Source organism: Temnothorax americanus, unplaced genomic scaffold (assembly GCF_048541705.1).
Source record: "Temnothorax americanus isolate GAGA-0224 unplaced genomic scaffold, ASM4854170v1 Scaffold16, whole genome shotgun sequence".
Classification (NCBI taxonomy): Eukaryota; Metazoa; Arthropoda; class Insecta; order Hymenoptera; family Formicidae; genus Temnothorax; species Temnothorax americanus.
The window spans coordinates 169,110-193,737 of record NW_027509297.1 but is presented as its reverse complement, the minus strand read 5'-3'; the positions used below and the strand labels follow the sequence as shown (position 1 = coordinate 193,737).

General features: G+C 44.3%; 2 protein-coding genes across 2 annotated transcripts in view; one reads left to right on the top strand and one right to left on the bottom strand.

Moving 5' to 3' along the window:
• Window positions 1-1,872, bottom strand: part of LOC143895580 (protein sneaky) — a 29,064-nt gene extending 27,192 nt beyond the window's left edge. Inside the window, exon 1 of the mRNA XM_077402818.1 lies at window positions 1,783-1,872. The gene's annotated coding sequence lies outside the window, so the exon portion shown is untranslated. The remainder of the gene's footprint in view (window positions 1-1,782) is intronic.
• Window positions 1,873-2,517: 645 nt separating this feature from the next.
• The window catches only part of Ptc (protein patched), a 38,498-nt gene continuing 16,387 nt past the window's right edge, over window positions 2,518-24,628 (top strand). Inside the window, exons 1-2 of the mRNA XM_077402807.1 lie at window positions 2,518-3,305; window positions 14,912-15,104. Of these exons, the coding sequence (XP_077258933.1) occupies window positions 3,105-3,305; window positions 14,912-15,104 (394 nt within the window). The 5' untranslated portion in view covers window positions 2,518-3,104. The remainder of the gene's footprint in view (window positions 3,306-14,911; window positions 15,105-24,628) is intronic.

The following is a 24,628-nucleotide window of genomic DNA, read 5'->3' as shown; positions in this document are numbered from 1 at the left end:
AGTGGTGCCCGAAAGGGATTTTACGAACCGAACATTCTGGTTTGCACTTTGTTGCAGAAAATTGGTTTAAGTAAGATATATTGGCGAAAACCCATTGGTCGACAGCTCGTCCTTTTCTGCCCCCGAATCTCAGTAGGAGACTCTATTATTTTGTGACGGGCAAGGATATACCTTTGGCCAAAGGAAAAAAAATCAGCATGTGCGCCTACTTTGTTTGAGACATCAGAAAGAAAAAAAAAGGGCGCTCATGCCCTTTATATTCCAGTCGATTTTTACGCACCTGTATACAAATAGAACTTACGAGGAAACAAAACATATAAATTTTCCTCCAACCTTTTGTATATTTTATACCGCACATAAGTCACAGTGGTACCGGAGAAAAATGTTGCAAAGGAAAGACATTTCGATCGCTGATCACTCCTCGAGAATATTTCCAACTCGAGCCATTTAAAAATCTCTCGGTTTTCTCACACACATACACACATATCGTTACAGCCAGCAGATAGATCAGGACGAATGCCAAACTGTCAAAATTGTTATTTTAACTATCTGTAAAATCGTTTCTCGCTTGCATCCGTCTGGATAAATAAAGAGCTGACACACACATCGTCGCGTTAAAATTAGAGACTGCGTAAAACGAGCAAAATTTAACGATTTTTCTACAGCGGCCGGCCTGCAAATTTAAGATCAGTTTCCCGTTTCGCGTAGGCCAAGTTGTTATTGCAACGTTCAAATTAACGCTTTCGAAGAATATCGCGATTTGTCGGAGCGTGCCATGCGCAAAACATTTTCTGACGAGGAGGAATATACTCCGCCGTGTCGATAATCGCCTCGAGGATGTTTCTCATCGCCTGTCGGTCGGCGAATTGAAATTACGCGCGATGAGAGCGTGTTTGGATATATTTTCTAGATATAAAAATTTGGGAAAAAATTCAGGGGTTTCATCTACCTAAGGCACCACTGCGCGCCGCGCCGCGCCGCGCCGCGCGGCGCGCAGCTGTGTGCATCGTCGTGCGTGTCGCGCGTCTCTCTCGGTGTGGGTAATGTTTTTGCTCCAGGGAAAATGGGAACGCGTGTGTGGTCTAGAGCAGTCGACTCCCCTCGCTAGTCCCCGAGTATCCTAGCAACGTGAAACGCCAAGGCGCCTCCGCCAATCGTCTCCGAGTCCCCGGCGCTTCGGCCCTCCTCGGCTTCGCTCGGCTCTGACGTCACTTCTGCGCGCAGTAGCGCATCGATCGAGGACGGATCCGTCCGATCCCCGATCGATCGATCGAACACAACCGTGACACGCTGATTAACAGGATATGTAATAACGAATCTTTTTAATTTACTGGCTCTGATCGACGATTGGTCGATCAATATGAAAATCGATATATAATAGTTTTTCACATTTTTTGTAACTTTTGCTTTAAATCTTGAATTATTTAACCATTACATTACATTTTTTCTTTATTTTCATTTAAACATAAAAAATGTACCAATATTTTTAACTATTGTTACCTATCTTATTATTCTATCAACAATGTTTATACCAGCTTATCATTAAGATAAAACAATACAAATATAATACGAAAATTTATAATAAATCGCTATCGTAAATAAAAAAAATTTGGTTTTTAAGTTGTAAATCTTAGAGAATTGTCACTTTACGTTAAGTTTAAAAAATACTTATTCCTAAATTAATTAATAAGTAAACTATTGAAAATCTTCAAGTCCGTGAGATGAGACACGGGAAAATATACTTTGCGGCAAGCAATATCAAACGTTTCAACAGATACTTACAATTGGTCGAAGCGACATCACAGAATCGTTTCGATGACGACGGGGCCCGAGCGCGCGGACGCGGGGCCCACGGCTACGCACGAGCCTGAATGTTTGCGCCGTGCGCACCCGAGCCTGCCCGAAGTCCGAGCCGTCCGTGGCTCCGAGCACGAGCACCGCGGGAGAGTGGGGAGGGGAGGCCGTCAACTATGGCCGGCGCGGCAGGCAGGCCACGAAAGAAATGTGGCAGCGCGTTTCGCTTAGTACCGACTTAGACTGCTCTAAGTGGCGGTCGCGCGAACGCCGGTGCCCGCCGTTGGACTTTCACGCAGGAGCACGCACCACCGGGACGTCCCAGAGGCCCGCGCAGAGGGCCCGTCGCAGCCTGCGAACGCGACAACGACGGTGGCGACGACGACGCCGACGCCGACGACGATCGACGATTCGGCGCGCGGTGGTGACAGTGCGGCGACGCGCGGCCGGGAGCCGGGGCCCGGAGCGGGCCCAGCCGGGAACCGCGGATCTGCTCGGCGCGACGCGCCGCGACGACACGTGATACGTGATCCGTCGATCGTACGTGCGATTTAACGCGCGGGTGGAAAAAGAAGAAAACAAAAAGAGAGAGAGAGAGAGAGAGAGACGATCTCGCGTCGCGCGATACAATTTTCTTTTACCGCGCGGGCGCCTTCGCCTCTCGCGCCCTCGCCTGGCGTTCCGAAGCTCCGAGCTCCGCGAGAGCGAGAGGCAGCGAGAAAGGGAGCAGAACGACAGAGAGGAACGTATTTACGTACCGCGGGTAACCTAAAAACCGATCTCGGTCCCCGGTGTAGGCGCGATACATCGGCAGGACGCGCGCGCATGCGCGTCGCGGCTCGCTGTCCTCGTGCGCGAATTTCGAGCGAGGCGCGAGGGGTTCGCGTGTTATCGTAACGGCGAAGCTGCGGACAGTGTCAGTGAGGAAGTGCTCCCGAGAAGGTGTTGCGATTATTCCGGGTAGTGAGTGCGTCGTCGGTTCGGTACGTTCGAATTCGCGCCATTCGGATAGAGCTTCCGATTGGGGCACCGTAGGACCCGATCTAGAACCGGATCGTCCTCGATTCCCTTCCCCATCCTCCGCGAAAGGACCGATATTGAAACGTCGACTCGTTGCCTCGAGGGTGGCCAGGATTTTTAGCGAGCCGCCACGAGAGATCGATGAGAAACTAAGAGGATTCGCTGATCGTCGAGAGAGAGAGAGAGAGAGAGAGAGAGAGGGCGAGAGAGAGAGATAAAAAGAAAGAGCCGAGGGCAAACCGAGTTCGGAAAGTTGTAATCGCGCGTGGCGGTCGAATGCATGACGGATCATGGTTTCCGTGTCCGGACCCATATCCACGGGGATCCTAGCGGGACGCCCTTCTGGATCGCAGGGCCCGCGGCAGAATGGTGACGCGGAGGGCGAGAAGGACTCCAAGGCGGCGGAACGCGCCAGAATCCGGCACGAGTCGGATCTTTACGTCAGGCCCAGCTGGACGGACGCTGCGATAGCGTTGGATCAGCTTGAAAAGGTAAAAATTTATTTTGTTAGTTTTTGTGCGTGTGTGAGACGTAGTACATTTCTACCGTTGTGCAGATTAATTTTAATCTCGGTAATTCTCTACTTTAAAGAATTATCTCCATTTCCACCAATGTAGACTAACTTTAATCGCGGTTTAACTTATATTTTTCATCTTTTTCTAGTTTTTAAAATTAGAGAAAGATAAAAGGTGTAAGTTAAACCCAAGATCAAAGTTAATCTGCATCGATAGAAACGGATATTAGAAAAATATTTGAAGCAAGTTAAACCGAGATTAAAATTAATCCGCATTGGTACAAATGGGTATAGGTCCATGAATATACCGCTACTGAAAGTCATTTCTTCTGAAAAAAACAACACTGTTAGATCCCAGCTAGCAGAAACTTCTAAAAGACGTCTTAAAAACGCTTGAAAGTCGTCTAAAAGACGGCATAATTTTTCAGATGTCCTTTAAACGTCTTTTAAACGTTTTTAAGACGTCTTTTACAAGTTTCTGCTAGCTGAGGTATTAAAGGATGAAGTTATTTTTGATTACCACGTGTGTCGACATTTATTGGTCATTTAAACCAATGTTGATAAAACTAAAACAATGTTAATTTAAACCAATGGAGTTAAAATGTTTTTTATATATTTGCCTATAAGAATGGTTAAAAATGACTCAAATTGAGTACTATAATTTGACGCTACGAAGTTAACAGTGAATATTACCCGCGATAAATCTAATCATTTTACCTGTAGCAAATAATTAAGAGTGCATCATTTACGAATCAGTATTTATACTGTTATAAAGTTTTTTCTAAATATAAAAATTTAGTTTGTCAAATAAAACGAACCTTATTTATACGAATCAATCCAATAGTAATCAATCCAACTTGCGATATATGTACAATCTGGATAACAATTTTTCACAATTGGTTTCCCGAAGATCGAAAAAGCGACGAGTAATATGAAATTAGTGTCTGACAATCTTGATTAAAAGAACCGAAAAGTATATGTACAACGTTCGTTAAATCAGACACTTCTTGTACGGGCATTTAAATCGCCAACGATTATCGTTCGAAATCGGAAAGAAAAGAAGGCCGGGGCGCGTCCGTGTACACAGGATCGATGTACGGGAACCAAGCGTGTCCAATTAGGAGCGAATGAGCGAGCAATTTGATAAGGAAATTCGAAATCGTTGTACACGTAGCAAGTAGTAAGAGAAATCCGGCTTGGACGATTGGACTGCCGCTTATCTTCGACGTTATTTACGTGTGAAATACTATACATTTTAACGAACGTATTTGCGTTCCTAGATACGAGGGACGGCTAATTAAGACGGTGAAAATAATTTCCCTGCTATATCGGGCACGCCGCGAGGAACGGATCTATCGATTCTCGTCGTACTTAAGCCAAATAAACGTAGAATAACGTATAGAGATAATCAGATAATATAGCGCTAGTGCACAGCTATCGGATCCTCATGGACGCGTCGAGATAGTCACGTTAGTTCAATGCAAATTATATCGACCGCTCGCGATAACGGCGCCGTTATTTCCTACCGGGCGCGGCGCGGCGTCGCGCTATCTTCGATCGGCGATTAACGAGGCGCGCACTTTGACGATCAAAAATGCGTTTTAACGGCGGTTAGCGCTACCCGGCTCTTATCGCCGTCATCGGCGAGGCCTCGTGAGCGGTATTACCGATATGACGCAGACCGTTGCCGCCGCTATAAAATCATACTTGTCGAAAACGCCGAATCCCCCTCGTTTCTTCATCCCGTTCGTCGTGTCTTAAACCGTTACTTACGTCGTGGAAAAATCTATATATTGGTCCATTTTGGTTCAACGGGAATGGAAAGAACGTGATTTCATAGAAAGAAACGGCTACACTGATACGGAAGAAATGGTTGAATGAAATTTTTGCATTCGAAGCTTTATCTTCGAAAGAAATTTCAGCTGGCAGTTAGTTTGTTTTTTAAAATTAACAAAGAAGTTGTAGAGAGGCTAACCTATTCGTATTTAGGATTATCTTTCTGTCTTTTTACCGTATTGTATTTGAATTGTATTTGAAAATATCGCATTTCCCGAGTACCGGAAATCACGATACCTGCGGACTTGGCGAGTCTCTTCGGGGACCGAGCTGTAAACTTTTTACACACGCGGGTGGTCTTGAGACGCGTTTTTTTTTTTCCGAAGGTATACCAGATCGAAGGGATAGACTTCCTGCCGGGGCCCGCGGGGTCCAGACGCGCCATCCCTGGCATTTCTTCTGTAACTAGAGGGATCTCTTGGGACCTGTCGCACGCGGGGCCGGCAGATCGGGCCCCGAGATCCTTCCCGCGGACGAAAATGTGCGTGGCACGTGAAGCGGACGGTGTCGCGCGATGCCTTTCGAGGATGTCTGTTTCGATCCGGAACGATCGCGCGTTATCGATTCGCTTTCCTTCGTCGATCGGACCTCAGACTGCTGCACGATCTTTCGCGACCGTATTGTCTCGTTTTTCGATAAACACAAGGGAGTATTGTCCGAGCGAACTGATAGGAAAGAATTCAATTTTGTATAATAAATTATATAATTAATTATAATTTATACCTCTTTCATATTTCTAAAATGCGATAAAGGTGCAGATAACGATTTTTGTACATTTTTTACACCCGTTACGCGAGATCACCGAATCTCCAAGCTTTCTTGCAATCGCGCATCTTTAATTTCTGTCTGTCCGCGTCATCTTTAATTTATTAATATGTATCCACTGTGAGAGAGAGAGAGAGAGAGAGAGAGAGAGAGAGAGAGAGAGAGAGAGAGAGAGAGAGAGAGAGAGAGAGAGAGAGAGACGAAAGGACGTTACGTTAAATCCACGCTGGTGCTATTTTCAATTGCGTTCGACGTATCCCGGCCGATGGTCCGAGAAACGCGCACCTATAATAAGAGGCGAAGCGGAGTAGCAAGCCTCGCGAACTTTTTGCTCGTGATAGTCGCGCTGGGTGGTCGCACGAGCGATTTCCACATCGCGGATGTACCGGGTCGTCTCGTTGAAATCTCGTATTTTTCGCTCGTATCCTCGTTGAAACCGAGACTACGGATATTGGATCGTACTTTTCAGTAACAACGATAAATTGCAAAGTTTCTATAATACTCGTCCGTTACTATGGCAATCTTAAGTAGAAATCGTGACATATATTCGCGTATTTCTTTTCTTGAAATTAAGGAGTGCGGTAAACTTGCGTGCGAGTGCTATTGCGAGTGAATATTGATCGAAAGATTAATTGGGATATCGTGTCTGAATAAAAATTGGCGTATAAAAATTGGTTTAAATAATATTCTGTTCAAATTGATGCTCGTTAAATTTGCAATTTTTAAGTTAACATCTCGGCCTTATACTAAAAAATCTAAAGTAGTTTGACTTCGTACTAAAAAGCCAGAGTCGCTCGACGACTCGCTGTCGACTTTGAACTTTAACGGCGTGCCTTCCAAATTTCGCAACGTCGTTAATTCTCGTATACGAGATTTCGCGCGAAGCGAGATACAAGAGGTATCTCCGTCAGAATTTTCGGGATTCCGCGCGTCGCGGCAATTCCGCACGATTGCACAATCACGGGACGCGCGAGAGCGCCGATCACCGGTGGAAGAGAAGTTGGTGACCGCGGTGACAAGTCGGCGGGAGACAAAAAGACTAAAATTCGAGGTCGATGCTCCACTTTTCTTCCCGACGAGGCGGCTCGGCCGAAGAGGAGCCCTCTTCGTGCCTCGCGTTTATGCCGAATGAGTCAGTGAGTCAGTGGCCCCGGCCTCCACAAGGCGAGCGTGCGTGCGTGTGCGTGCGTCGTATGTGCGCCGTACATATGCGGCGACGCATGCATACGGGCCTGTTTCCTCCTCTTCGTCTTTTTCCCCTCCACAAAGGAAGGGAGACTGACTTCCCCCCCCCCCTCGGGAGGATTTATGTGCGGGATGATAATGGAACGTGATGAATTATATAGTTTCGTCGGTGCCGGGGAGTATCGAGGGGCGCGCGCGTGCATGTGCAAGCGTGTGGCGTGTTTCGTCGAAAATAATATGCTATCAACCCAGTTTTTGACGTCCTCATCTCGTGTACCTCGCTCTCCTGAGAGTCAACTTAATTTAGAGCAATTAGGTGTCGATAAGTCGCTTCTTTAAAATTCGATAAAATAAATTTATATAATATTTTAACGCAGAGGGGGGGGAAGAAGAGATAGAATTATCGTAGTTGTTTATCACGTTCATTTCATTACACTGAAATAAAGCTTTTATTTATGCACATACATACATCAAAGTTCTTCCGTTGATCGACGTTTTAAGATGATTACATGTTATTTATGCAAACGATTTTAGGCAAATACGAGAATGATTATTAAGTTAGAAAAGATAAAAAAGGATTTAATTAGTTCAAGATCCACTTTTGTACGTGTCATGGTTAGAACTTATAATTTATATTTTTTTTTGCTACTAACTGATGTAGTATATTTATAAAAAATTTTATGAATATAGGACAAGCATCGTATTATAATATCACAAAATTTCTTAAGTGTTTATAAATACTTAACAAGATATTCGTCATGAAGCCTATCATAAGTAAGCAGACAAAAATATTTTGCTGCTGTAATACAATATTTAATTATTAGATTATATTTGTTAATACAAGAGAAATTATTTATTATATATATATATTTAAAATATAACTTTAACAACTTTTCTTTTGAACTTCTTTTTCATTTTTTTCACGCAATACGAAAACTTTTTTTTACGTATGCGTGCGTACGATAGCGCTCCGAATTCGCGGGAATGTCCATTTTTCGACTCGTTTTGTCAATGAAATCTGGTAATGCAGTTTCGCTTTTAATGGAACGATCCAAACGCGCCGAGCGCGCTGATCAAAATTGATTTATTCTCATTGAGAATGCAACTCGATCGCGTCGGATCAACCTTGGCCTTGCATCGCACGCACATATGTGTGCGCGCCCGAATGTTTACAGAATACTTGGGTCCGTTATCATCACCGCGCGTCGTCACACATGCGCGTTCGCGCGCCGGAGTTCATTTACTCCAATTTGTTTACGTTCACCAGGAACGATTCACGAGGTACTGGCCTCGACCTGCTCCACCATCTCGACGTTCGCACATTTCGCGTATGCTGAGACGTTCTTGCCGCGGATACAAATTATTAGATCGATGCGCGGATAATGTTTATTAAGATTTTAAATATTACCGATTGCATCTTTTTAAAAAAAGAATAGGGAGATTTTCCGAAAATTGCACAATTGATGCTACAATTATTTTATCTATATGACAAAACCTTATAAATATACATGTTTTTTTTTCAAAATGTATCCGATTGATGTAAGAAATCATTGGACTTTCGAATTGGTAATACTAAATCTCATTTTTGAAATATTTTAATGAATTTCATTCATGAATAAAAAATAGAACTTTATTTTTTAAATTTATATATACAATAATTATCACACAGAGATATGCTTTTCTTTCTCAAATTATCATTCAAAAATAAATTTTTATTACGAGTAAGAAAAAACTTTACTCGTAATAAAATTCGTAATAAAATTTCGAGAATGGAATACTTCGTCGTTAATGACCTAACAGGATCTTTTCGGGGACCCGACGATTCCCTTATGTCGTCGATCGAGCGCGATTTACGACGGAAATCTATCGGCCGGCTCTCCAGCGCACGCATCGCGCGTTGCCACCGTTGATCCGAGACGATCGCCCGTAAAGATCACGATCGAAGATAAATGCTGAATTCCAGCGGCACGAAATAGCGTACGGGCGCACTATTCCGTAATCTGTGTCTTAATTTCTGGCAGCTGAAAGCGGTCGTCTTCGGTGCGGCTCCACAATACCGGGCATTCACGATTCACGCACGCGCATATGTGTGAGAGTGAGATTAAAGGGCGCCGACACTACGCGTGAGAGACTCTCTCTCTCTCTCTCTCTCTCTCTCTCTCTCTCTCTCTTCCAACACTAATAATACCTACCAGAGGGTGGAGACGTGCGGCGCGTACACCGCCTCGAAGGCGACCCATGGAAACTCGTATATAGGGTGTCTCAGAATGTCCTATCGGACACGATCACTGGAGGACAAGCTGGCTGAATTATTATTATTTTTTTAATATCGAAAAATTGATAGTTGGCGTCTAACGTAACATTACGAACGAGTAATAAGGGGTTAACGAGTTAATCCTGGATGATGCGAATATAGATGTGTGATACGCGTGTATATCTCTTTCTATTCAATCTTTATCCTCGAGATATAAATTAATTCTTTAAATTAATTGTGTAATAACTTTTTGCATGGTGTCCTTTGTTAAGAGACTTTATTGATATATTAATTTCGATGAATTTAAATTAATCTTATATTGTTAATGATTGAGCAACATTTAATATAAATTGTACGTAAAAAATATATAGATTTAAATTTGTAATTTTGTACATATTTATATTTTATTTCTTACCGTTAAAAAGATTTAACGTGAAAATTAAAGATTGAAAATTGAAAATTAAAGATTTACGAATGCTTCTCTTCAAATTTTCGTCAAAACGGGATTTAATTTAGAATTTGTTGGTACCGTAGAGGACACGCGATAGTTCTGAAATACCGTGTGTACAGGGTGAGTCACGGAACTGGGACAGGCGAGGTCCCTCTTTCCCCTGAAAACAACTCAAGGACGGGGAGGGAAGGGAAGGCAAACAGTTTAATTCTACTTTTCCGAGAAGTTTACCCCTCTGTAATCTGGCTGGATGCAAGGAATGCGGTTGCATCTTCTTTTAGGTAAAAACGTACCGTACGCGCAACACGTGTGGTCTGTGTTTACTTTAGGATTGTCTAGGCATATTATATATCAGCTTGATATAAAACTCTCTCCACCTTATATATTATATATAGAGAATTTCATTGATACTTGCATGTTATTACACATTTTATGTTACCTATATCAAGAAGACTCGAATTAATTTTGCCAACAATTCGTAATTGAAAAGGACTAACTATCTCATTACATGAATTATGCGGTACGTGAAAGATCATCTTCAAACAATACGCTGGACGATCGATGTTTACGTTAACTTTAATCGCCGTTAATGCACTTAAAAGCGTTTTATTTTTTGCTTGCTTTTCTACTGTCAATGATTTTACGAAATCAATAGAAATATCCATAAAATCACTAGAGACATCCGCAATTAATTTGATTTTACTTTAATTATCTTCGCTGCTTTAATTATCTCCCGTTACCCCTTTTTTTTACGGGAACAAGAAACGGAAGCTGAGAGAGAGAGAGAGAGACAATATATATATATATATCGAATTTCGCTAGTTAAAAATTTTGACCTCGTGATGTCCAACGGGAATTCGATTTGTTTTTTATTTTTCGCAGGAAGAATCGTGGTAGGGAGAGATCGGCCGAAATTAAGTTTGCACGGGCGTAGAATGTCAGTCTTATGAGCTTTCGACTTTTGTAAAACGGCAGGGAACTTTCACGCGTCCTTATAACACGTGAAAAATCTAAAGACACCGACCGTCACGCTTTTCCTCGAGTTTCGTAAGGAACGACCGAGGAGGAGGAGTGTGCCGGACACCGATGCGCCCAACGGTCGGGCCCGTCCCTTTCATCCTTGCTGAAGGATACACGCCCACACGAGTTGGCATCGTTCGGACGCCTTTCATCTTCCGACCGTCCTGTATCGTTCTCGTCTTGTACCTGGCTCCCGTTGTATACACGTACATATCTCTCAAGTCCCCAGAAAGTTCAAATTGAGTTCTTTTTGCGTCGACAATTTTCTTTCAACAGATCGTTTGAATCAGATAATTCTTTTCCCGCAGCTAGGGTACCGATCGTTTCTTTAGGCTTACAACTCTATTACCGCGAAAACTCACGTGCTAATCACAGATTGGTTCCCCAGAGAAAATCTTCTGTTTTTATTATTTTAAATCTCAGATATTTTTCGGGGGAAAATACATTTTCCTGATAATTAATAGACCTTCCTGATAATTTACAGTTCCTCAAAAATCCTATTGGAAAGTGTTATAATTGAAATCGATACTGATCGAAATCAAAGGATTATTATTAATTTCCATATAACAAAAACATGGACACTCATATATTTTTGAACATCTACTTTTCACACATTTTAGTCGCCATAATCTTCTTTCAATTTGTCAGGTACGCTAGAATTCCTTGGGGAGATATCAAAACACTGCCAATTATATATAGCGAAATTCTAAAAATCGAGTGATAACTTTGCAACGGGGTTGCGGGGTTGGAATTTAGGGAGAGGAAGTACTCGCGATTATATCAACGGCCTCTGAAGCTCGTTACCGTCCGCAATTCGATCTTTGGATTTCCCTTTCGAATAGACATCGCCGTGGAATTCCCCGGCCGATTAGAGCGCCGGCCGCGGATCGAGTTTCTTGCGGACACTTTCGAGCCGTACCTACCGCAAGAATCTCTTCGTTTATCCGGCATGGCGTACCGCGGTGAGTTACGTGCACGCGCGTACCGAGTATCCTGGAATTCACGGCGCGACTGGAAAAAAAAAAAAAAAAAAAAAAAAAAAAAATGGAAAGAAACGTATCCGAGAAAAGCCCGCAACGTTTCGCAAATTGTGTTAATTTTTATTAGCTGTGATAGGTTTTTTTAGCTCGATAGAAAAAACGGGATCTGTTACTTATTTGTTGTTTTATTGCAATTGTATAATCCAGTTTCAAGATCGATGATACTGGGTATTGTGTTGATGACGTAACGTAATTGTTTTGGACAATAACGTAAGAGAATCGTAAGTGGAGATAGGGAAGAGCCTGACGAGGAGAAGAGGGTGAGAGTGTTCGAGCGCGAGCGATCGGCGCTCGTTTCTCGAGGAGGGCACTCTCTCGCGAGAGAAACGAGTCGCGGGAGAAGAGCGAGGCGACCGCCGCCGCCGCCGCCGCCGCCGCGTTTAACGAATTTATGTTACTCGTACTTTTAATGTTTTTTATGGCGCGACACGAGCTGCGCCGAGAGATAGCAGACAGCATAACAGGATCTTATGTCAACGACGGTGGTCTCCGCGCCGCGAGCTTGTAATATGTAGATACTGCCCACCACCGGGAGAAACCCCATAAGGCCCGCGGTGAGAGAGACCACTTACGGGAAAAAGGGGGGAACCATCTTTGTCCCCCTTCGAGCTTCCCCTCCCCTCCCCCGCTCCGTTCACCCTCCCGTTCCCTCTCTCACTCGCGCGCGCGCTGCCGCGTGTGTGGACGCTATATAGACGTCTCGAGAGCGACTCGTGGCGTCTCGACTTCCTTTTACTTCTTCTTCTTCTTCTTCTTCGTCCTTTCGGTTTCTTTCTCGAAACGGTCGGTGAAAATACCGGTGTGTGCTCTCTCGATGGTATACAGGGTGTCTCGCAACTCTCGATTGTAACTTTAGTGGCAGGTTCTCGAGTAAATTCGGAGTCAATTTGGAGAGTAGTATCTCGTAAGTCTGAAAATAAAATTCCAAATTTCCGCTTCGATGCTCGTTGAAGAAATAATATAAGATAATTCTTTCTATTTTTTATATTGTTGCTTTGTGTTACCGCACAGTAGAAAAGTCTTGAAGATTAAACAAAAATTATACAATAAGTTAATAAATATTATACTATTGATATATACTATTATATGCGTACATGCGCAAATCATTAAAGATTCTCGACGAATACCACGCTGGTATAACTAAAACGCCATCAGCGTGTTTCGGTATGACAGTTCGAAAATAGCGCGATGTGTACCCGGTACTCTTCGAGTATCAATCGAGGTACCGGCATCGCGCTCCGCTGGCTGTACATCTTCCCGAGGGAAACGTCCGCGCCGCGCCGCGCCGGTCGGGGCAAAAGTCACGCGGAAATGCGAAACTCGGGTTGGGCGCCTAGCGCGGTACGTGCCATGGACCCGCTGACGCGCGACGCACCATGTGGCGGACGCGGATTGTCCGCGCGTCTAGAATTACCCGGGCCCCCTCTCCTTTCCTCCCCCCCTCTCGTCCCCGTCGACTCACGGGGCCCGCGCCACGAGAGTTAATTGGCTGGAAAACCTTGCTATCCGATACCCGACGCGGCTACCGCCCCGAGATACGTGCCCGCGCGCAATCCATATTTTCGCCCGTCAGCTGCGCGCGAGCGAGCGAGCGCAAGCGCGTTACTCTCTTAAAACGTAACTGTACCGCGGTGCAAAGGGGTGGCATTATAGATCCTTTTGCTCTCTTCCGATACATGCACGCCGGCCGCTCGCGATCATAAATAATTTTATAGCTATCGCGCGGGTTTTATCTCACATTACGCGTTCTCTCTCGGCGTTTCAAGCAGCTAAATGATCTCCGGGTGAGCGCGCGCAGATCTTTTTTTAATTACGATTTCGATAATTTCGCGAAAATTGGGGAGATTGCGCAACAATTACGACACTCGCTGGCGCTGGCGCTGGCGCGTGTAGCATGCCCTAGCTCTGGGTCGACTACCTACAACTAAATGCTTGTTTGTCACAAGTCGATCCCGTGTTTGTTTATTTAGGCGCCGAGCGAGAAGGTGATACGGCGCGACTCCGACCGACTTCTCTCTCCTCGTCTTCTTCTGAATTAGGCATCCCTCTCCTTTTCTCCTCCCGACTCGAAAGATCGGCATTGTTGGCGGGTGGTCCACGGTACATATTGTCAGAGCGGCCACCAGGTAGTGTGCAACGTTGCCGCTTGCAATGTTGCAAGCGCGGCTTTCCTTCTCTCCTCTCCTTCGTAAGGCCCCGACTCTCCTTGTACGATTACCCCTCTTTTTGTACCTTCTCTTTTCCACTCTGTATTCTTTCTCTCGCTTTCTCTCCTCTCTCTCTCTCTCTCTCTCTCTCTCTCTCTCTCTCTCTCTCTCTCTTCTCGGTTTCGTTGCAGCCGTAACCTCGCTCTAAAAGCCCGAACCGCCATCCTCATCTTCTTCCCCCTCTCCTCCACCTTGGTCCACGATCCTCTTTCACTGACCTTCTCTGTCTCACTCTCGCTTTTCTCATTTCCGCCGCTTGTCATTCTACAAACCCACGCGTCGAATTTAAAGGCCCCGACTGCACTTGCCTCCCTTCCCTCCTTCGTTTCTCACCCTTGGTGATGAGTGCGTTCACCGATTTTTCCCGGAAACCGGCTGCACCTATTCTTATCTCGCGTAATGCCGGCGGAATTATTCTGAAATACAGGTCGCCCCAAAATCGACGACGATTCGTAAAATAATTTCGAGGGAGATTTATGTAGGGAGCAGTGATGCGCGACCTCTTTTTCAAAGATAAATTTAAGCTAATTTGGAAAGCTTCGTGAAACATTCAACAAATAATGTCATACTAGTCTGCGCGAAAACGCGACACGCACACGAGTCACGTACGTTGTTCGGTATGCGCGCATTTGCGCGATCAAATTTCTCTGTAATATTTAAGAAACGTATATATATTTTTCCGTTTACGCAGTTAGCTCAATCATTTTGTTTTGCAAAAGAGCAAGAAGGACCGTCGAGTCGTAGCGAATGTGGAACAACGTCAATTGTGGATCGCGGAACTTTTTGCGCCACGCATACATCATGAACCCTCGATCTTCTTTCCAGGGAAAAGCGGAAGGCCAGAGGTCAGCGGTGTGGCTCAGGGCGCTACTACAGGATCAGCTTAGCCAGTTGGGCTACTTCCTGCAGAGGCATGCCGGAAAGGTGCTCTTCGTCGCCGTCCTCGCGCTGGCGATCCTCTGCGTCGCCCTCAAGTCCGCGCAAGTCAACAGCAAGGTCGAGCAGCTGTGGGTGCAGGGTAAGTGACTGTCATGCTTTATCGCTCTTTTATTGTTCTTCTTTTGTGCGATACCTTTTTATTCTTCCTCTCTTGCCTTTTAACGACGATTATGCCGTAATATACGCCGTAAAAGCTCCGTACTTGAGGATTACGTTCTGCAGAGCTGCTGATGCGAAAATAGAAATTACAAATGCACACGAAAGAGGAATATATATAGAAATTATTTAAAATTAAATGAAGAAGAATAATATAATGAGGGAATAAAGTGCAAGTTTTTCTTATCTTTCGTATACTTTTCCAATTGATTATATTTTGAAATAAAAATCGCAATCCTGATCTCTCTTAAACTACTAAAAATAAAAATATTAAATATAATCTAAAAGGCTAAAAAATATTAAAGTCCCGTTTACTTGCCACCACGAGTGGTTAAATTGAATCAGTCGTGTCTCTAAAACGCGTCGTAAAATGTAACGACAGAGGGAAATAGATCGGTGTGAGAAAATCGTCGAAATTAATTATTCCCGAACACGGTCGAGCTTTTCGTGCAGAGGCGCGACAATCACGCGACACACGGCGCGCCGCGGCGCATGGAAAACGGATACAGCGTGCAAGAAATACGGATAAATTGTCCGCGGGGAGGAAAAAAGGAGGATGCGCTTGCTGCGCGGGCAAAAAGAGGGAAACGATTCAAGCGGAATCTCCCCCACCGCGGGTTACGTTAGTTGTACACACGCTGGGTGGCCCCTCTATATTTACCCGTGGCTCGAACGTTAATTCGAACACCCGTTGCTAACTTATATATGCCAACGCAAACGAGAACAGTCCGCGAGGAAAAGGTGTCGGACGTTTCGGGAGGGACGAACGTTTTTACTCTTATTCCATTCGCATAACAGCAAAACTGTTAGCTGGCATCGCTCGATCGTTTTGCCAGTTGCGCCAGGTTCGCTAAAATTAAAATCTCTTACCCGAACTTTTTGTCAACATTCTGTATGTTGTACTTGTATTTTCCTCTGTATTTTTGCTTTCGCGCGCGCGCGTTGGACACGTTTCTCGTTTCTGCATAAATGTTGACAAACGAACGATCGTGTGGTATCCGTGTAATGCAGATAATAACCGAAAGTAACAATAACGCAACTCGGCGTAATCATGTTTCATCGGAGATTCATTAATTTTTCATGAAAATTACTCCATTTTCGTTTCTCACGTACTATCTGTAGATAAATTCTTTTTAATGTCACGTGCCTTTTAAACAATTTTTTCTTTTATTTGGGGAGTGTTCTGTGATTAAGATGATAGAGTTATGAAATCAAGAGTTGAAAAATTTTCAATGAGTGTAGTATTGTTAGAAACGGCACTATGCGGGCTACTATAAATATGTTCCATGGTTGAGAATGACAAGTGCCCCTCGTATTTGAAACGAATATCTCCTGCAACGAACTTTGCGTCGTGTAGAGTGACGGAAGACGAGTCGACGGGGCGAACGGACATTCCGTTCATTGGGGCTAGAGAGAAGTGCCTCGTTGATGCCACGGGTAACTGTATAGAGATTCTTTCGACGCGCTCGAGTTAGCGTGAAGAAACGGCGAGTCGTGTCCTGGTTTTCGATCGGACGGAAGATACCGCGGACCTCCTAGATCGCGTCGTCGGAGACTAATCCGTCCGTGCGGACCTTCCGTGACACTTGACCCCGTGAAACTTCACACCGCGGACAAGTGTTTCTCTCGTCTGAGTGTTTGTCTTCCCGGTAATAACGGTACGACGAATCGGCGTGAACGGATCGATCGACAATATACGTGTACGAAATTCCGCGAAAACTGATAGCCTCAGCTATAGGAATTCCCACTGATAATTCCTCTGATAATTTTCGATAATTTTGCTGGCATATTCGCGCACAAATATCTCATTCGGGTGGTCTTTTTTAAAGTTTAAAAGTTTAAGCTTGCGTCAGAACTTTATTTTTCAAAAAACTTACGATATGTTGTAACCATGAATGCGCTACGATATGCTGGGACGTCGAAATTTTCCCGTGGAATGTCACTCCACGGAAACGCGCTTCGCGTGAAACATTCGGAAACCATTCCTTCCACCTTTCACGACCGACGACCGTGCAGAGATCGGTATGCGCCCGATCGGTTCCCGCAACTACGAAAGTCGCAACCCGATCGCCGTCGGCAGTCACGGCGATAAACCCGCCGCTGTTAAGGATTTATAAGGATCGTTAAAGGAGGCGCGGAACGTTGGATTTGCGATCTGGCCCGAGGCTCACCCTTCGTCTTTCGATGTTCCTTTTTTTTTTCTTGCGCCATTGCACGATTGTGTGGCTTAACGTTTATTGCCTTCGAGGAATTTATATTATTATTAATATTGTGTGACGTGTTTATTACGCGCTTCTGTTACGCGATTTTCATGCGCGGAATTCTAACTAATATGTGCTTGTTGTACAACTTACGTTAGTATAATACAATATTTATTACAATATTATGTTTTAATCTATACGATTTGCTCGTTATTTTTTTTTTTTTTTATTAAAATAAACCGATCGTGGTTTATTCTGAAGGTATATAAAATCGCGTCGATAAACGTTGAAATAACATTTCCAGTGAGAAAAGTCGCCTGATAAGTTCGTCGCTCGGATTTTTTTTTTTCGAGAAGAAGAAAGAAAGTTGGTTCTGAATCACACCTCGATTACACGAAGGGCCCAATCGTCGTCGTCCAACCGGACGCGCGCTCGTGTGCTTGATCGGCCCTTCTAAAAAGACTGCGCCCGCATATTCCGACCGAGTACGACGCGCGGCGCGAGTCACCTCACGGATATCCGGTACCGATACAGGCGCGCGCGTATGCACGCACATCTTTACGCACGTCGGCCGTCCCGTAGCGTCGGCTTGCCTCTGCTGGAGGTGTTATATATCCCTCTACCGCCCTTCGACCTTCCGCATCGTACGCCATGTCGCATAACTCTTCTTCCACTTTTCTGCCAGTATATACCTTCATCGGTAAATAATCCAAACGACCGCCAGCATTGCGTCGCAGTGCGTTTGAGTTACATTCTCTGTTAATATCAAGCGTACTTTTCCTCGAGTTACTAATAATAAGACAAAAGTATGTAACGATTGCTTAAGTGGGATTTATTTAAATCCAACTAATTTGTACCCAAGTATATAACAACATGAAATTTTCAGAATACTTCAAAAATTAAATTTGACCTTTAGACACAAATTATGCCAATAAAATTGGTATAATTCAAAATTATTTGCAAACTTTTTTATAACAATAAGTAACATAGAACATAGAACAGTTGTGAAAAAAATAACATTATGCTCGGTGATACCTGATGAGGTTTGTCGTACCGTCCTTTTCTTCCAATATAGATTAATTTTAATCTTGATTTAACTTTTTATCTTCTTATCTTTTTATCTTTTTCTAGTTCTAAGAATTAAAAAAAGATAAAAAACAACTTAAACCAAGATTAAAGTTAATCTACATTGGTAGAAATGGACATTAGTATTGTAAGTAACTCTTAAGCGTTGGGCAGAGATCTCAAGCTCGTCGCGTAAATTTTTGATAAAGTTTAAATATGAAATGGCAACAGAAATTGGTATATTATCCAAATTTAGTAACTGAAGTACCGATACTTCAGTGCGAAAGTAACTTGGCGTATCGGTATTTCAATTTCGGCATTGCACTGGACACAATTTCTATTGATAGAAAAATGCACATTTTTTCTTGATAATAATAAGATATATAAAGAAAGAATTTTGTGACAATGGCGAGAAAAAATTTCGGCGCCGATACGGTTATACCTGACGCCGTTGGGAGCCGGGCAATGTGTGATCGGTGCGTGCAACGAACGACTGCGTCTGGTACAAGCGCGGAGTATCGGCTTTCAATCACCTGCACCCGTACCTACAACCGTCGCGCTTTCTTTCGTTCCGAATTCGTTGCGCTATTTTCGATGCGAGAAAAGTGGCGCGCGCGGTGTGCGTTACCAGAGTCGTAGCGAAAAAACGCAATATCGACAAAGGTATCAAAGGGAGGAAAGAAAATCGATAAAAGGAAAGAGATAAAGATTTTTGGAAAACAAAAAGCCGCAACCCGCGTATCGCTTTTTCCATTAAATATATTTTTAATTGCGCGTCGAACTGTGCTATAACCGATAAAAAATAAAATACCGAGATGCAGCGAAATATCGTATTTTCAGATACAGAAATCGTTTACGCGTTCGCGTTATTAAGTTATAAGTACCGAATCCAATGTCTCTCTTTGCCCGAGGAAGAGCACGCTCGTTTTTTGACTGAATCGTGGAATTAATTCGTGCATTTTCGTACGCAGGCGTGATTGCCGGAAGGTTAAACCGAATCGTGAATGGCACACGCGCCAATATCCGTCCTCTTCTTTTTCTCCGTTCGGACAACTGTGTGTGTGGCGGGGAGCGTTTAGCATTCACAGTGGGGAGAGAACAGTGCGGTGGAAAAAGACGAGAATAGCTTATTTTATGTCTACCTCGGGTAAGAGAGCAACAACGTGTACAGAACGTTTCAAGAAAGATCTGTTTTCCCGAATCGTCGTAACTCGCGTAACAAAATTTCTCGTTATACATTCCCGAAGTAAATATTTATTGTCACATCTTAAAGTGAAACAATTAATTGGAAGGAGAGAAGACGAGAAGATTCATTTTCTTGAAAAAATTAAAATTTAATTTTAAAAGCACGAAAATTAATTAATTAGAGGTTTTCATTAGTTTTTATTCGGTATTTTCAGCTATTTGAGTATACTGACTTGTTTCGAAGATCTGGATTTAATAAATTGCCTATTAATTTTCTTTCCGTATAAATATCTTATTTGCAAACCCGTTTTTCACGTACGGACTTTCTTCAGGTTTTCTTAACGCGGATGGCTGTGTAGCCTATATAAATTACAGCTTCTTAACGGTCGTAACATGCCCATTAAGTCGTAATTTGCATTTACCGCCTGCTAACTACAGGATGCAAAGTCGAAATGAGCGCTAGGATAACACTCGGCCGGTCTCGATCGAGCGGTTTAATATACGACTTAATCAAGAATTAAAATCGATAAAGATTTATTAAGATTCTATGCGATGCGAGCGAGATTCGTCGTTACACCGAGCAGAAAGAATTATTCCCATATCGATGTGTTAAAGTATACCGAGCGTATCTGTATATCGTTGACTTTCATCCGAAGTCTCGTTCTAGAGGAATGTTAGAAATAAAATTCCTCGATTGTGTCGAGTCGAAAAAATAAAGCCGTCGCTCCTTCATATATGAGCTATTTCCTGATGAAATCACTACGTTACAACGTGCCACGTTGAACGTTTCAGCAACGAGGATTAAGAGATCCAGCCGGTTAAAAAGCCGGTTGGTTCCTCTTCCGCGCGCAACTATCGTCCGATCGTCTCGAGCGGTGATTCCCGCGCGTGTATATATATGTGTCAGAGAAATAAAAACGCCTTTGCATCACTCGCCGCGTCACGAATCGCGGCCCCGAATCGATCGGGCGAGCGGCCGACGAGACGACGACTGTCCTCCACGCGATAGCCGATATCGTCCGCGCATATCGGTCCGCGGGCGTTCGCGCGCGTGCACAATGCACGGCGAGTAAACAGAAGATGAGATCCTCTGTTTATGCGGCCGTCCGTCCGTCCGTCCGTCCGTCCGTCCATCGGTGCAACAACAACAGATTCCTGGTGGGTCTTTGGACGACGATCTTGTAGCTCGCTCTTACCGGCCTTTCTCGCTCCATCCTCCTCTCGTCTCACATCTCGTGCCCTTTTTCTTCCTCTCGGCCCCTCCTCCGATCTTTCTCTCTCTTTTTCTCTCTCGCTCCTCATTCCTCTCGGCAGTCTCGCCTCAGCCGCGTCTGCCTCTCTCCTTCTCTCCTTCCTTTCTCCTCGCTCTCGCCCACTGGAAGGCATGGAGGCCTAATGAAGATGTAAGCACTCGGGCCGGCCCTCGTGCACGGTCGTGCTTTCGTCCTCCGTCCGTCCTTGTCGCACTAACGCGACAAGGCGGCTTCCTTGGCCCTGTGTACAGGCCGTTCCAAGTACGTCAGATTGATCGAGCTACTTTTGTAGTTCCTGATCTTCCGAATTTCATGAATCAGCGGGGAAAGTGGCGAGACTTCTTCTAACTCGATATATATCGTTTTCCGCGTTACGATAGATAATAAATTGAATTTTATATGTTCAAGTATATGATTTTGCGACGGGATATACACTCTCTTCGTACAGTATTTACCGTTAACTGCTAGATATCTAATTTTATTTTCAGTATAGAATTGTCTCTGCTCAATGTATTTTTTACTGATTTCTTGCTGATAGAAAGGAGTTCTCATCTGATTACGAGAAAACTAATTTAAGTCATTTATAAGTTTATTCCTCTCTCTAGTTTGATCAGGTATTTAATAAATATAGCTCATAAGTTTTTTATCACAAATTTTGATAATATCTTTGAAACTTTTTGGCATTCAGTTACTACACGTACCGTTAAAGTTCTATTAGTTTTTTTTTTCTTTAGTAAAATTCAGATGCGTCATTGTTGTCGTTTCTGTTAGGATCGTCTTGAATCCTATAATATTTTTCGATAAAACTCTCGAGGCTATCAAGAGCTCTTAAGAAAATTCCAGAAGAGATTTCTGGACCAAAAAAGAAAATAATTCAACCATAGGAATTTGAAAAATTTTTATTCAAGGAATGAAAAATCATCGCACTTTCAAGTTTCTGAATTTCTGGGAGAAAAAGATTTGTTTTTCGGAAATTCGACAAGTGTTGGAAAATTCAAATCAACTCTAATCGAAATGAGGAAAAGAGTTGCATTGTAATTTTCGTATAATGAAAATAAGCAGTGGGCACTTTTCGGATTTCCGTATTTTTCACATTTAACAACTCTTCAAAACTATTTTCAAAACATCGGGAACTGTGAAATTGCATGGCGAAGACAGTATTCTATTATGTCGAAGTTCTAAAAACGAGATGATAACTTCACAGATCATCACCGCGGTATTATTGTATCACCGACAGCGGACCACCCCGTAACAAGATAATAGCGTCCTGCTATTAGAGAGTCACGATCTCAAGTCGCTACCGCACTATGAGACTAATAATGTTGATCCTCTACCTCCACCGCGCGCAGTACCAATCGTTATAGCTTTGAACTTACAACAGCACTCATTTCTATTCATTTCTAAGACTCGCGCCTTCTGGGAAAGCACCGATTCATTACAGTCGACTTATCTCTACGAATAATTGAACGTATTTATCAAACTTAAAATAATTTAAGTCAAGCAATAGAGTCCCGAGAATATTAAATTGATTTCCCGCTGAAAGATTCGTCGAATCCTCTATGAAGCGCTCGCGGATGAATAGCCGGTATTGTGTGCTCTCTCTCAGCTCTCTGTCGTGATGCGATTGATGCGCACTGGACGGATAGTAGAGAGGAACCGCGAGCGCGAGATGGAGAAAGGAAGCAGCGTGCGGCGTGGTGCGCGCGGCCCGGGAGAGGGTGGGCCAGCAGCTACTCGATGTAGGAACTCTCTTGTGGCCCCTTTTACTGACTATTCCTGACGGGAGTGTGTCGGGAGAGCGACGAAGAACGAGCGAGCGACTGTGAGCGACTGCGGCGGAAGGGACTCGGGCTTGGGCAAGGGGGCGAGCCACGGGGCCCCACGACGACGACGACGACGACGACGACGAGGCTCTGCTCTCCGGAGAGAAGATCCGAGACTTGGCTCAGCTCAGGCACGCAGGCCCACCGCTGGTTGGTTGGCTGGCTGGCTGGCTGGCTGGGTTGGCTTGGCGCACAGAGAGCCCACCGGGCCACCCACCGCGACCATTCACCGGAACCGAGCCCCATCCAATCCCAGTGACTCTCATTCACCCGTGTACAGGCCCGCGACCTCGACAGCGAGCGCGAGAGGGGGTGTGGGGGAGAGGGGAAGGGGTATAGGGAGGAAACGAAAGACAAGGAACCTATCTGTGATTCGCGCTTTTTAACAAAATACGTTATATTATGAAATGATTGACGAAGGTTGCCTTATAAGAGTCGCATTCCAACTTACGCGTGTTCCATCTATATACATAAATATATTTTTTCCCAATGTAAATCTCAATTAACTTGGAATTTAAATTTAGAAATCGGATTCGACGTTTCGGTCTTTTTTTTTTGCCGGCCGATATATTCGAGGTCGGTGGAAGAGGAGGAAGGAAGACACATCGGCAGTATTTCGTTATTAGGGAACGAAAAATTGAACGCCGCCGTGAAGAACCGCCCATCAATCTCACGGAAAGCGGGCGGGCACGCTCTTCTCGCACGCAGGAATTTCTAAGCATTTCCTCGAAGATTCGAGCCATCGCGCAGCCAGCCGGGGCGTGTCGCGAGGAACAAGGACCCCTAACGAGGCTGCGGGGCCACGTGGTTTTTACGTTTTCACATGCCATAAAGCTGTCCGCACTTGCGCGCCGGCCGGAGATGAATAGATCCAACACCGATGAGGACCGCCGATCGATCTAAAATAAATAATTTGAATAATAACAGCGCCAAGGGTATTTTTCAACGTGGAGCGAGACGCTTACGTCATCTGAGGTGGCTCTTCGTTCTCCATTAGATCCTTTTGTCGCTGCAGGCTAGTCCGCTATTATTGTATTCGTAATGTGTGAATTGGAATATAAAAAAAATTGTAAATAAATTGAAATCACGAACGTTTATCAATATCAATCAATATGAATAAATTGATTGTCAATGTCAATAGCAATATTATTTCGCGATAACAGAAAACTTTGGTCTTTGATACGTTTTAGGTATCGAAGTAAATCGAACGACGAAATTGTGTTACATGAGGATCTCTTATAGGCAAATCTCCTAAACGCAAATCATTGAAACTTAAGATAGATAACAGATATATAATTGGTACGCACAAACTCCGGTGATATTGATTTAAACTGATTAGGTTTTTAAGCGCAAGACCGGGGCGAGATGAGAACGGGAAATCCCTCGTAATATAAATGGAGGGAACCAGCGTGCACCTGCTTCCCTCTCTCCGGGAGACAGAGGGCGGAACTTGAGCATGGGCTCTCTCGTTTTCCTCTTCCTGGAGAACCTTCGAATCTCGGGTTGAACGTAAACGTCAGTTCGCTATCGGATATATCAATCGCTTTCCAGCGATCGAATAGTGCAATCGTTATATTCCCGGCTTAATAGAGCTCTTTCCCTTTCACAATTGGAAGACGCGATCGTGATATCGCATTAACGTCGACGCGGCTGACCCCTCGGTTTGACCCTGGAGAACTCTCCGAAGAGAGAAAGAAAGAGGACGGGAGGACCCCCGGGATTCGCGTCGCGGAAGAGAGCTGGGAAGATCGGACGTCGTCGTCGTCGTGGAACGGATGCAACGTCCCCGCGCGAATCCACCCCCGTTCGCCGGGATGCTCGCGGGAAGTTCGCGGAAACAATAGAGGAGAGGAATGGTGAATGAGGCGCGCCGACAGAGCCGAAAGACGACGCGGCCATTCAAGGGTGCCCCGGAGCGAG